Source organism: Budorcas taxicolor, chromosome 14, assembly GCF_023091745.1.
Source record: "Budorcas taxicolor isolate Tak-1 chromosome 14, Takin1.1, whole genome shotgun sequence".
Classification (NCBI taxonomy): Eukaryota; Metazoa; Chordata; class Mammalia; order Artiodactyla; family Bovidae; genus Budorcas; species Budorcas taxicolor.
This window is the reverse complement of record NC_068923.1, coordinates 68,268,523-68,283,223: the sequence shown is the minus strand read 5'-3', so window position 1 is coordinate 68,283,223 and position 14,701 is coordinate 68,268,523. Positions and strand designations below refer to the sequence as shown.

Here is a 14,701-nt window from a genome sequence, read left to right as displayed (position 1 = left end):
TCAAATTGTACAGTAAATCAGGCAATGAATAGTCCCCTCCTTTACTGCCTGGTAATTAGGAAGAATTGGGGACAGGGGTGCAGACTGCTTCCAGGGAAGAAGCTGATTCATAGCCAGCTGCTTGAATGGTGCTCTGGTAGTTGCTAACTCTTCCAAAAGAGAACACCTCTTCATCAATCTAGTCAGATTCAGTAACAACTAGCAGTAGGATATGTATCCTTCCATTTTCAGACACTGTAACAGAGATATACATCTACTCTGATCATGAAAGCAGGGGAATTATTACATAGCTTGATTGCTACTATAGTCAAATTTGATGTAATCAATAAATTATAAATTCAGTACCCCAAGGAGCTTGAAAGCTGGAGAACCACTGATTTAGATACTTCCTAAATGTATTTCCTTCCTCTATAAACTCTGAGCCTACTCTTAATATCTTTTTGAAAGAATTAGGATACAGAATACATGTAATTTCTATTTTTCTTAATGACATTAATCTAAAAGAATTATTTCCTGTTTGTACTTCCTCTGCTTACCGTCTCAATGACTTGTAAGTTACAAATATTCTTTTCAGATGTTTCATTCTCATGTTTTAAGCAGTGAATGACAAACACCACATGACCTAGAAAATTCACTGTAGTTTAATATTTTAAAAACATCCTATCACCTTTTGATGGTTCAAGGCTATATTTAATTTGATCAGTGTTGCCTGGCAGTAATAAAATGCAAGGCACTTACAAAATTTTAAGTTTTCTAGTAGTCATATTAAAAAGTAAAGAGAAATGGGATATATTAATTTTAATAAATGTATTTTACTTAACCTAATCAATTATCATTTCAACATGAACATTCATATAAAAATCATTATTAATATATCTCATATTCTTTTTTTCATGCTAAGTTTTCAAAATCTTGTATATTTCACACTTACAGTACCTCTCAACTAGCCACATTTCAACTGCTTGAAAGCTATGTGGCTAGTGGTTAATGTTTTGGAAAAAAGCTTACAGGAAAGTTAAAATAATTCATTTTCAACTATATCTAAATTCTGATTTGAGCTTTACACCCCAGAAATCACATCTCATTACTTTTCTTCTTCAATTCTGAAATTTAATATTTCTCTTTATTATGTTGCTACACATATGCATTTAACATTTTACTTTCCAAATGCCAAATTCTAACCCTGATTTACATTTCATTCAGGGAATTTATATTTTGGAAAACCTGTCATTTACAATATAGAGTTATGACCTTTCTGTTTTAGTACTTCTCCTCCTCTAAAATTAGGACATATACTGACCTTTCCATGTATAGGTAATTTTAAATTGTCCGAAGTCATGACAAATGAAATAAAGAAGAGAAACTTGAAATAAACACTGCAAAAAAGAGTACAAATTACCCAAGTATTTGAAGCCTAAAATGGATGTACTACTGAATAGCCACAATGCTAGAGCCTCCTTCATTCCTCTCCCCAGTGACTAGCCAAGTAGTAGCTCTTGGGTATAATAAGAAACTATTTTTGTACAAGCTACATTTAACCACCTAGACCTTGATTTTCACACAATACACTGACCTACCACATCTGTTTTTTAAAAGAAGATGGACTGAGTATTATTTGTTGGAGATGTTCCAGTTATTATCAGTCCATTTATTCCCAAACATCCATGTTTATGCATTTTTATTTCATGGAATCTTGGCCTATATTCATAAAAAGTGACTAATAATAGAAAAGTCAAATGCTTGTCATTATACAGAAAAACTTTGGCCTCAAATTTAACTCAACTGAGATACTGGTTCAAGATAGAAATGAAAAAGGATACTGACTCACCTCCTCCCATGAAAGAGGGGCAGGCTTTTAATTCAACACCCATCTAGGAGCCTCCTGAAATACACTTCAGGGACAGAGGCCAGAAAGCACCATCTCCTGCACGCTCCCTCTGCATCTCTTCAGAGCACCAGTATCTCCCAGAGAGAACCTTGTACATACATCTGGTGCCCCTGCTTTCCCATCTAGTACCCTGGTTTTTGTGGCTGCCGCCCAGGGGATGCTCACTGTTGGCCTGGGTCTGGTAGTCAGTGCGGCTTGTGTTCCTGGTACCGTGGGACTATAGCAATTAGAGACAGTTCCTGGTTGGCTACCACTATCAGGGCTTAATGCAGATGGCAAGATACACTCCAGTCTTTCTGTGAAAAGGACTCTGCCTGTCCTAGAGCTTCAGAGTAGCGATAGGCTTCTCGGGTGACGTATCTAAAAGCTTACTGAGTTGTTTTTTGGAGGCTGAGGCCAGTGGTCGCCATCTTTGCACATTCCCTCTGCCTTACTCTAGGTCACTGGTATTTCTAGGACAGGAGCTTGTATACTCATCTGGTGTCCCAATTTTTGTGACTGTCGCCCAGGGTACACCTCTAGATCATCTGGCTCTGGTGTACAGTGGGACTTACGTCTGCAGTCCACAGGACTGTACATATTTGCATACTTTAAAAGCTGATGTCTGAGGGTCTGGTTTCCAACCAGACTGAATTCAGGTGCTGACTGAGATCCTCCATTTTGGGATGCTAATAGGTCTTGCCACACCCTCAACTACTGAAAGCCAAAATAAGATGCTTGGACAATCACAAAGTTTGAGAGGCAACAAAAAACTAAGGGCAGAGTGCAACAATTAAGTTTCATCTCCTTTATAAGACCACTCCTTTAACTAGGAGAGGTGGCTATTTTATTTAATGGACAGAAACCAACACAGAAAGTCAAGGAAAATGAAGAAACAGAGGAATATGTTTCAAAGGGAAAGCCAAGATAAAACCTCAGAAAGAGACCTTAATGAAACAGCTGTAAGTGATTTAACTGATAAAAGAATTCAAAATAATAGTCATAAAGATGCCCACCAAGACTGAGAGAGGTAGGAACAAAGTGAGAACTTCAATAAAGCTTTAGAAGATAAAAGAAAGCGTCAAATAAAAGTCACAGAGCTGAAGAATGCAATAACTGAATAAACTAAAGATGAGAAGACAAAAAAGGATCATTGAGGTCAAACTTAGGATAGTTCAACTCACTCAATCAGAGCAGCAAAAAGGAAAAACAATGAAAAAGTGAAGACAGCTGAAGGGACGACATCAAGCAGACTAACGTTTACATCATGGAACCCCAGAAGAAGAAGAGAGAGAGAAAAAGTGACAGAAAACTTTTTGAAGATAGATTGGTGGAGATGTTCCATTATTTGGGTAAGGAAACAGATAACCAGACCCAGGAAGCCCATAGAGTTCCAAATATGGAGACCCCAAAGTCGGACCCATGAGACACCTTGTAATTAATGTGTCAAAAGCTAAAAGGTGGAGCAAGAGAAAAACTTTTTACATACAAGGAAACCCCATAAGACTATGAGCAGATTTTTTCAGCAGAAACTATGGGGGCCAGAAGGAAGTAGCACAATACTTCAAAGTGCTGAAAGGAAAAATCTTCCAGCCAAGAGTACTCTACCTGGCAAAACTGTCATTCAGAATGGGAGGAGAGAGAAAGAATTTTCCAGACAAGCAAAAACTGAAACAGTACATCACCAATTGACCAGCCTAATAAGATATGTCAATGAAACTTCTTTGAGCTGAAACAAAATGGAGCTAATTAGTAAAAAGAAAACCATAAAAGTATAAATCTCACTGGCAAATGTACAGAATATAGTAAAATTCTGAATAATCTAAGTGGTAAAGGGCGTGGGTTAATTTATAAAGATAGTATGACAAAAGTAGTAAAAATAAAGAAACAACAATTTGCTGAGGGATAAACAAGATAAATGGGCTTCCCTAGTGGCTCAGACAGTAAAGAGTATGCCTGCAATGCTGGAGGCCCAGGTTCAGGCCCTCGGTTGGGAAGATCCCCAATAGAAGGAAATGGCAATGCACTCCAGTATTCTTGCCTGGAAAATCCCAAGGATGGAGGAGCCTGGCAGGCTACAGTTCATGGGGTTGCAAAAAGTCAGACATGACTAAGCAACTAATACACAAACAAGATAAAAAGATGTAAATTTTGAGATGAGAAACAAAACATGGGGTAGGGGTTCTGGAGCTTTAGAATTGTTCAAACTTGTTATAAACTTAAAATAGACTGTTATAAACATAAGTTGTTTCATGTAAGCTTCATGGTAACCACAAACCAAAAACCTCAAGTAAATATAAAGAAGATAAAGGAATCTAAACATACTACTAGAGAAAATAATTTAATCACAAAAGAAGTAATCAATGGAAGAAGAAAGGAAAAGAGCAACTGCAAAACAGAAAATGTATTATTATTAATTACTTTAAATGTAAACTGATTAAAATAAAACCATCAATCAACAGAGTGGATGAATGAACTAAAAAACTTGAACCATTTATATGTTGCCTATAAGAGACTCACTGCATATAAGGAAACATGAAGACTAAAAGTAAAGAGATGGAAAAAGATATTCCAGGCAAACCAAAACAAAGCGGAGGTAGCTCACTTATATCAGAAGGGTCAGTCCAACAAAAATTTGTACTTATTTATGAAGCTAACATAGGAGCATGCTTGTCTATATAAAGCAAACATTAACAGACCTAAAATGAGACAGGGTCAGCAATACAATAGTAACAGGGGACTTCAATAAGCTGCCTTCACCAATGCACATATTATCCAGACAGAAAATTAATAAGGAACTATTGGCCTTAAAAGATACATTAAACCATATGGCCTTAATAGATATAAACAGAACATTCCACCCAAAGGCAACAGAATAAACATTCTTTTCAAGCATGCATGGCATATTCTATAGGATAGATCATGTTAGGCTAAAACACAGGAATTAATAAAACTGAATAGTATCAAGATCTTTTGCGACCACAAAAAACTTGATATCAACTATAAGACAAAAACTCAAAACATTTACAAATATGTGGAGATTAAATTCAATGTGAATACAATACACCAAAACTTATGGAACACAGCAAAAGCAGTTCTGAGAGGGAAATTCATACCAATAACTGCCTACAATAAGAACGATCCCAAATAACCTAACTTGTACATCTCAAGGAACTAAAAATTAACCAAGTTCAAAGTTAGTAGAAGGAAGGAAAACAAAAATCCAAGTAAAAATAAATGAAATAAAAAAGACAATGAAAAGATCAATAAAACTAAGAATGGATTTCTTGAAAAAAATACACAAAATTGACAATGCTTCAGGTAAATGTGCCAAGAAAAAAGATAAATGAAATCAGAAATGAAGGAGACATTACACCTCATACCACAGACATTCAATGAAGTATAAGAAACTGCTATGGACAAATTATATGCTAACAAATTGGACAACCTAGAGGAAATGAACAAACTTACCAAAACTGAATCATGAAGAAACAGAAAATCTGAACAGGCCAATTACTAGTAAGGAGTAATCAAAACATCTCAACCGAAGTCCAGGACCAGGTAGCTTCACTAATAATTCTACCAAACATCTAAAGAATTAATACTAGTTCGTCTCAAACTCTTTTTGGGGAGGGGGAAGAATAGGGGACGTGTTCTAACTAATTTTGGTAGCTCAGCATTACCTTGATACCAAACCCAGAGAATAACACCACAAAACAGGAATCTACACACCAATATCCCTGATGAACACAGATGAAAAAATCAAGAAAAGCCTAGCAAGTAAAATTCAATACATTAAAAGGATGATACAACACAAAGCGTTTAATTATTCCAGGGCTACAACGATGGTTGAGTAGTTGCAGATCAATAAATGCAATCATATACTATGTTAACAAAATGAAGAATAAAAATCATACTATCATCTCAATAGATGCAGAAAGCACTTGACAAAATTCAACGTCCCTTTATTGAAGGGTTTATTGAAACAAACCCCTTCTTGTGTGTTTATTTAAAAACCCTCAAGAAGAAACTTAGCCTAACATAATAAAAGACATACATGACAAGCCCCCATTTAACATCATACTCAACAGTAAAAAGTTGAAAGCTTTGTTCTAAGATCAAGAACAATGATAGCCACTCTTCCCACTTCTATTAAACATACTATTGAAAGTCTTAGAAGAGCAATTAGGCAAGAAAAAGAAAAGACATCCAAATTGAAAAGAAATAGAACTGTCACTTTACAGATAGGATATGATATTGTATCTACAAAACACTACAGATTTCACCAAAAAACTGTCAGAACTAATACACAAATTCAGTAACATTGCATGATACAAAAATAAACAGGTATCTGTTACATTTCTATACACGAATAATGAACTATCAGAAAGAGAAATTAAGAACATAACCTTATTTACAGTTGTATCCAAAAGAATAAAATACCTAGGAATACATTTAATCAGGGAGCTGAAAGTCCAGTACACTGAAAACTGTAAGACATGGTGAAACAAACTGAAAACATAAATAAATGTACTCAGGGACTGTAAGAATTAATAATGTTAATATGTCCATATTACCCAAAGCAATCTACAGATTCAATGCAATCTCCCTAAAATTCCAATGGAATTTTTCACAGAAATAAAACAATCCTAAAATTTGTATGGAACCACAAAACCCCCAAACAGCTAAAGCAATCCTGAGAAAGAGAACAAAGCTGGAAGCATCATGTTCCTTGACTTCAAACTATAATGCAAAACTATAATAATCAAAACAGTAAAGTATTGGCATAAAAACAGATGCATAGATCAATGGAACAAAACAGACAGCCCAGAAATAAACCCATCTATATCTGGTCAATTAATTTATAACAAAGGAGCAGAATACATTATTATACTTAAATAAGATATTAACACTGAACTCTGATTAAATATTTAAAGTATGTAAAAAATGCTGCAATATGTAATTAAACACTGTCCCTATAAACTGTGATGTAATGAGGGATTGTTTATATATTTCTTAAAGATAAGATCTGCTTATAATAAGTCTGTCATTCATGCTCTATGGGAACACATTTTATTCAGACTGTAGTGGTTTAGAATCTTGAAATTATAATTTATGATCCTGGTATTTAGGGAAAATTATGGTGAAACATCCTCAAAGTCCACAGATCTAGTTTCTAATACTGGCTCTATCTTTGATCTCATGTAAACCTCACCTACTATAGCCTAACAGATCTGCAAAATAAAAAGATGAAATACAGTTCTACAGATCCAATTTTTTTCAAAGTTAGAAGGATTATCCCTGTTTATTATGTATTATACTTCTTCCCCACTCCTGATGTACATTTCTATGACACTGAGAAGGTCCACAGCTATAACACGTCACCTTCTATAAATCCTTAAGGAGTAAAGTGACATTTGGTTGGTAAATGTAAGAAGAAAATTCCGAGTATATTCTTCTCGGCTCTATCAACTTTTTCCTCTAGGGAGCTAGAGACCTCAGAGAATAAGATGCTTCCACTGCCCCACCAGAGTCAGCCAGATCTGGTTTGGCACTGCCTGTGACTAAGGTTAGGTGCTATTTGCTAAATTCTAGGATTTAGTCAGCAGATGGGGCATTTGTACCCTAATTTGTTAGTAATAAAGGTTTTATTTCAGTCCCCTTCTATTAGTCCTTGGTTTTAACTTATAGTATGTTAAACAAAGGAAATAACGAGCAGTATCATTAACTAGATGCCTCTCAGTAACCAAGATTAAACTACTGATCAACACTACTTAGTACTACTATACTACGATGAAGTAAAATTCTCAGAGAAGCTAAGCTAAAACAGTCATGTTTTATGACATCTAAGATCAGGTGCCTTCTCTATAAAAGTTAGGCAGGAAGCAGTATCTGAAAGTTATAGCTCCTAAGACTATAAGTTTAGGAGGAAAGGCCAGATTCTTCAAGAATAGTCTACAGTTAGTCAAGGTTCAAGAGTTTTTCATCAGTCATACTTTGAATGATTTTCTAAAATCTAACCCAAGGCAGTAAGAGTGTGTAATGGCTCTTTACTCACAATAAGGGAGTTATCTATGGGATTATGTCAGAACTAAAAAACATCTAAGAAGCAAAATGCCAAGAAAACCTAACAACTTTGATCATCTGGGCTTTGGATCAAGTGACCAGAGTGCATAAAACAATATGATCAAGAACTCTGCTCAATTAGAGGAGTGACAGAAAAAGAACAGGAGATATGAAAGTACATGCAAATTGACTGTCACCAACAAATCAGTCTAAAAATGTTTTTAAGCACCTATCAGAATCAGGACCCTTGGCAGGTGTTAGGTACACTGTGGTAAGCAAAATGTTATCTCTGTGCTTTTCAGAAGTTATTCGTGTTATATGTTGATGGGGTGGAGAGCACAGTAGATGTAGAAATTAACCTTAAGAGTAAGTAATTTTGGTATAAGCTTCAGTGACACCTTTTTTCTATCCACTGATCGTGTGCAATTCCACATCACTTCTCTACACAGGTACAATCCAGAAATGCTCCTTTTTATAATTCCTTTGAGCATCATAATATCCAGCTATTAGTTTTAAAAAAGTTAAGTATCTAAAAAATATTACAAAAGGACAGTGAATGAAAGGAACAGTTAGATATTAAGTTGTCATATATTGCAGGCACAACTACAAATAAAAAACATGCACAGAAAAAAAAAACCACTGAAAGATATCACTATGCAGTAGTTCCAAACATATAACTTTGTTTAATTACGGGTGATGGTGTGAAAAGATGGCTACTTTAGGAAATGAAGAAATTTGCCACAGACAGTAAATGCCAATCAATCTTTGCAAAATAGTATTTAGTCAGTCACTTATCATTTCATCTGAATAACTTCTCTCTATTCACAAATTTTTATAAATATCATTATCAAGAACTTACCACATGAGTAGTTTTTAATGTATTGCCATCAAATCTGCATAAACTGAAGTTCTCTTCAAAGAAAATATCACATTCTTCTAACTCTTGAGCATTACAAGGAGGTTTATCTTTATCTGGATTTGGATTCTTGGACCAGAAAAGAAACAACAATAAGAGCATTAATGTTTTCATATTTAAAGATGTTGAGATTACAGAAATAATGAAATATTAAATTTCAGACTCAGGACCAATAAAAACTTAAACAAAAATAGTCACAAAAATAACAGAGTGATAGAATCAGCAGAAAAAGATATGAAAACAGCTATTAAAAACAAGTTCTATATACTCAGAGATATAAAGAAAAACAAACATTGAGAAATACAGAAGATATAAAAAAAGAACTAAACTGAAATTCTAGATATAAAAATACAGTATCTGAAATGGAAAACAAAATAGATGGTACTGACAGCTGATTAGACATGGCAGAAGAAAAGACAACCAGTAAGTCTGAGTCTACTTAAAATGCAAGTCTCTCTAAAATAGTAATATGTGCTGCGCTGTGCTTAGTTAATCAGTTGTGTCTTTGACTCTACAATCTCATGGACTGTAGCCCACGAGGATCCTATGTCCATGGGGATTCTCCAGGCAAGAATAAGTGGGTGGCCATTCACTTCTTCAGGAGATCTTTCCAACCCAGGGATCAAACCTAGGCCTCCCACACTACAGGTGATTCTTTACTGCCTGAGCCACCAGGGAAACGCTGGTGAAAGTTAAAAGAGTCCATCTAAAAATGAAGCACAGAGAAGACAAAAACTGAAAACAGACACAGAAAATAAGAATCCCAGTGACCTATGGAACCATATCAAATGGTCTAACATATAAGTATTTGGAAGGATGCAAGAAGAATAGAAAAAAATTTGAAGAAATAATGGCAATTTTGTTTCAAACTTGATGAAAATGATAATCTTCCAGGTCAAAGAATCTCAAGCATAACAAACATTAAGAAAAAAATCACAGTAAGTCACATTACAATTAAATTGCTGAAAATAAAAAAAATAAAATCATTCTCTTTGTAACAAAGAGAAAAGTTTAAAGTGGTCAGAAGAGGAAATCATACTACAAATAGAGGAACAAAGTTACAAATGACAGGTGACTTATTAGAAACTATACAAGCCAGAAAACAGTGGAGTATGTTTGAAGTTCTGAAAGGTAAAAAACCCTGCAACAGTGTCTTACACACTTAAGAAAAATAGCTTTAAAAGAAGAAAGGTATGAATTTTTGCATATGTATGTCTGCAGGAAAACAAATGAATTATCCAGCAGAAAGAATTTATCCAGCAGAACTACAATGCAAGAAATGATAAAGAAAATTCTTCAGCAGGACAAAAATGACATCAGATGGAAATCTGAATTAACAGTGTGAAAGAGGAAATGACAAGTATTTGGATCAATGCAAGACTTTTCCACACTGCATTTTTAATCTCTTTAAAAGACAAGTGACTAAAGTAGTAACATATTAAGTTTATAAAGTAGAAATAAAATGACAAAAGCAATACAAAGGATGAAGGAATGGAATTATACTGTAAAGTTCCCAAGATATGAGTTAAATGAACTCAAGATATGAGTTGAAGACACATGGTGATAAGCTGAAGACATACACCATAATCTCTACAATCAACACTAAAACACACACACAAATATCCACCAAAACAAAAACACAGAGGTATAGTTAAAAATAAGCTAAACGCAGAGATAAATGGAATCACTGATTTTAGTATTTTTCACTGTCTGCAAAAATCACTGTTTGATGTTTTTCTCTCAAAGAGTGAAAAAGGATTACTCAAGTTATAAATTGTATATTCACATGCATGTAACAGAAATAAATTCTATAGCAATGCCCACATAGCTAGTTTGCCAAAATACAGTCATGTTATTCAGAATTTAAGAACCCACAAGGGTCTGAAACAAAATGTCTAAAAGTTACAGACATTATCAGATCTGTCCATTTCCAGCTGAGATATAGAGCCAGCTAGCTATGGTTGTTCACTGGAAGGACTGATGTTGAAGCTGAAACTCCAATACTTCGGCCACCTGATGCGAAGAGCTGACTAATCTGAAAAGACCCTGATGCTGGGAAAGATTGAGGGCAGGAGGAGAAGGGGATGACAGAGGCTGAGATGGTTGGATGGCATCACCAACTCAGTGGACATGAGTTTGGGTCAACTCCGAGAGTTGGTGATGGAGAGGGAGGCCTGACGTGCTGCAGTTCATGGGGTCGCAAAGAGTTGGACACGACCGAGCAACTGAACTGAACTGACTGAGCTATGGTTGTCTGCTCCATCCTAAATATCACAGGAAACAATGATTACAGTGACTGGTTAGAAGGTAATTCCAGCAATGAGCTGAGCCATGGGCTTTCCAGGTGGCTATAGTGGTCAAGTACCCTCCTGCCAATGCAAGACACATAAGAGACTCGAGATCGATCCCTGGAGAAGGGAATGGCTATCCAATCTAGTATTCTTGCCTGGAGAATCCCATGGACAGAGGAGCCTGGCGAGCTACAGTCCATAAGGTTGCAAAGAGTTGGACATGACTGAAGTTGACTTAGCATGCATGCATGCATTCTGTTACAGTGACTCAAGAAGATATGGACATCCAGCAGAACAGAAAGTACTCTCCCTCCCTCCCTCCCTCCTCCTTTCAATTACTCATACAGGGCTTCCCTAGAGGCTTAGCTAAGAATCTGCCTGCAATATGGGATATGCAGGTTTGATCCTTGGGAAGGGAAGATCCCCTGGAGCAGGAAATGGCAACTCACTCCAGTATTCTTGCCTGGTAAATTCCACAGACAGAGTAGCTCAGTGGGCTACAGTCCATGGGGTCCCAAAGAACTGAAGCAACTAACACTAGAAATAAGAGGGCAAAAATTAAAAGCTAAGGACTATTGAGGCAGCCAGTACTGAAAAAGACAAGATTACAGAGAAAAGAGAATGGAAAGAAAACCCAAGACTCCATGCTGTTTTCCTCAAGCTATCCACTATTTCAAGCTGAGCTGAAAAAGACAAGGGAAAGCAGTGGATAAAAGGCTAAAAAGCTGAATTTTGATAATTGTCAAGTACTTGGAGACAAAAATTAGAAATCAGGGCCTACACAGGAGGAGAAACCCTGGTAAACATTTCACACTTTTAGCTAAGATATGTGAAAAGTGCTGCCCTAGGTTTAAGAACAAAGAATAAACCAGCCAGGCAAAAAAACTGAAAGCCAGCAACAAATCAAATGAGTCACTAATAGGATTAAGAAAACACGCAGAAAATTTGGAGGATGCAGCTAATGTAGTATTTAGAAAGAAGTGTAGAGCATTAAATGTTTTCATTACAAAAGGAAGGTTAAAAAAAAATCATCTAAGCTTTCACCTTCAAAAAAAAAAAATAGCAAAATAAGTCCAAAGCAAGCAAAGAGAAAGTAATAAATGACATAACAGAAATGAACGAAACTGGAAACTGAAAAAAAAGAAGGAAAATAAAATCAATTGAAATAAATGCCCCAAATATCTACTAAACAACTTAAATTTTTGGTTTAAAACCTTCAAAAAAAGAAAACTCCAGAGAGTTTCACTGGCAACTTTCATCGAACATTAAAGAAGATATAATGCCAAGTCTACAACCTCTTCCAGAAATAGAAGACAGAAACACTTCCCTACTCATTTTATGAACTCAGCATTATCCACATACAAAAAGCAAAAAAACAAAACAAAAACTACAGACCCCAATATTCCTCACAGAGATGTAAAGTTCTTCAACAATACCAGTAAACCAAACCAGCAGTCTGTAAGAGAGTCATTTTATTTTACTGTGGATTAGAGGTTCTAATCAGTGCAGTAAGTCAAGAAAAGGTATAAAGATTTGAAAAACAAAAACTGCCTTCAGTTAGAGATGACAAAATTCTATTATTTTAAAACAAATACACTAGTATTCAGGCATAAATAAGTCATTTATCTAACAACATTCATTTGAAATCATCAAGTTTAAAAGGCAGTTAGCAGCAATTATCTACAATCTCACAACAAACCTCCATTACTGTCTCTATAATTGTATCTCCAGAGCCCTATAACAAAAAATACTTGCTGAATGAATGAGCACAGAGAAATGCAGTCTGCATGACTTGTAACAAGGCTATGAAATCGAAGTTCTGTAGTCATACACAGAATTCCAGTGATTCTTGGAATTTTCCATTATGCTGGAAAAGGTGAAACATTGTGTCTCCATTTTGGTCATGCTTTCTTTTATGAGAGACATTTACTTTCAATATTCTAATCTTTCTTTTCTATCTTAGGATGCAACCAACTCTACAGTATAAATACTTCTTTATATAACCCTCTGCATTGCTGTAATTCTAGATGGCAATAAGTCAGACATTTTAAATGTGCTGATGTAAGATCTGTTAAATGGAGATAACTGAAGTTCTGGTGTACTGCTGTATTTGTTCAAATTCTTAACATTATCTTAAATGTTATCAGAGGAGGAACATATTCAACAAAAAACCATGGTTATATGTAGTGTATATGAATACACACCCCCTGTGATATTTTAAGATCACCCCAAAAATGTCAATGATTACAAATAGATTATTAGCAAAGTAGGGTATAAAATCAAAATTTTGTCCCTATCAGCACTGGTCAGTCAATTCTTCTAAAGGAGAATACAGATATATAGGCAGATACAGTTGACACCTGAACAACATGGGTTTGAACTGGAAGGGTCTACTTAAAAGACTAAAGGCAGGAGGAGAAGGGGACGATAGAGGATGAGATGGTTGGATGACATCACTGACTCAATGGACATGAGTTTGAGCAAGCTCCAGGAGCTGGTGATAGACAGGGAAGCCTGGCATGCTGCAGTCCATGGGGTCGCAAACAGCTGGATATGACGGAGCGACTGAACTGAACTTAAAATACACACTACAAAAATACGTAATATGCAACTGGTTGAATCTGAGGATGTGGATCAGAAGATATATTAGACCAACTATAAAGTTAAACTCAGATTTTTGAGTGTACAGGGTGGGCCCCCTAATCCCTGCATTGTTCAAGGATCAACTACATATTTCCTTTTCTCTCTACTATATTGAGAGACCGAGAGATACATATATACATACACACATGCATGCACACCCACCCTGTATGTACAACATGCCCACACACACACACACATATATATATTCAGTTAGTGATTAGGGAATAAATATTAGAATTTCAAGTGATATTCAAACACTAGTCAGTAATACCTAATGTCTTTTATGTTAGGAAAAGCAAAATAACGTTTGAAAAACATGGTATAATCCCCACATACTTCTGAATCCTTGGGAAGTTCCACTACTATTGGAACTGCTTACCAGTTCATCAGAGGTCAAATGCATCAAACGTTCAGCTATTGCAGCACACTGAGCTGAGTCTCTTATAAATTCCCCTTGTTTATCACCAACCACTAGCTCTGGCCATGTTATGCCTTCATTCTTCTTAGTCAAGGAAATCTCCAAGCTAGATGTGTAAAATGAGGAAAGTTTTGTTACATTAAACAGCTACACAAACTATACAACCAATATCAAACAGAAGAATCGTCCATAGAAATTATCCCTCTGGTATCCCGAGAATGTTTGACCAAAAATCATGTTCACCTTAGTTTCGCATATGATGGAACACCTATCGTCCAGGAGTAAACAAGGTAGACTTAACAAATACAAAAGTACCACTGGACTGATGGGCAACAGTCAAATCACACTCAGAAAGCACTTTTGCAGTTCAGGTGTGCTAAGTGTTACCAACCTTAAGCAGCAGAAACATAAGCAGGATGTATCTATGAGTTATTTCACTGGGGAATGGAGATGGAGTGATGGGCATGTAAAGTTAACTGGAAAGGGCCTATAACTAAAGG

General features: G+C 35.7%; 1 protein-coding gene across 1 annotated transcript in view; it reads right to left on the bottom strand.

The window, feature by feature from the left end:
* NUDCD1 (NudC domain containing 1) overlaps window positions 1-14,701 on the bottom strand; it is an 89,501-nt gene that overhangs the window by 26,416 nt on the left and 48,384 nt on the right. Inside the window, exons 7-8 of the mRNA XM_052651919.1 lie at window positions 14,163-14,307; window positions 8,793-8,918 (exon numbers count right to left, since the gene is read on the bottom strand). Coding sequence (XP_052507879.1) covers window positions 8,793-8,918; window positions 14,163-14,307 — 271 coding nt within the window. The remainder of the gene's footprint in view (window positions 1-8,792; window positions 8,919-14,162; window positions 14,308-14,701) is intronic.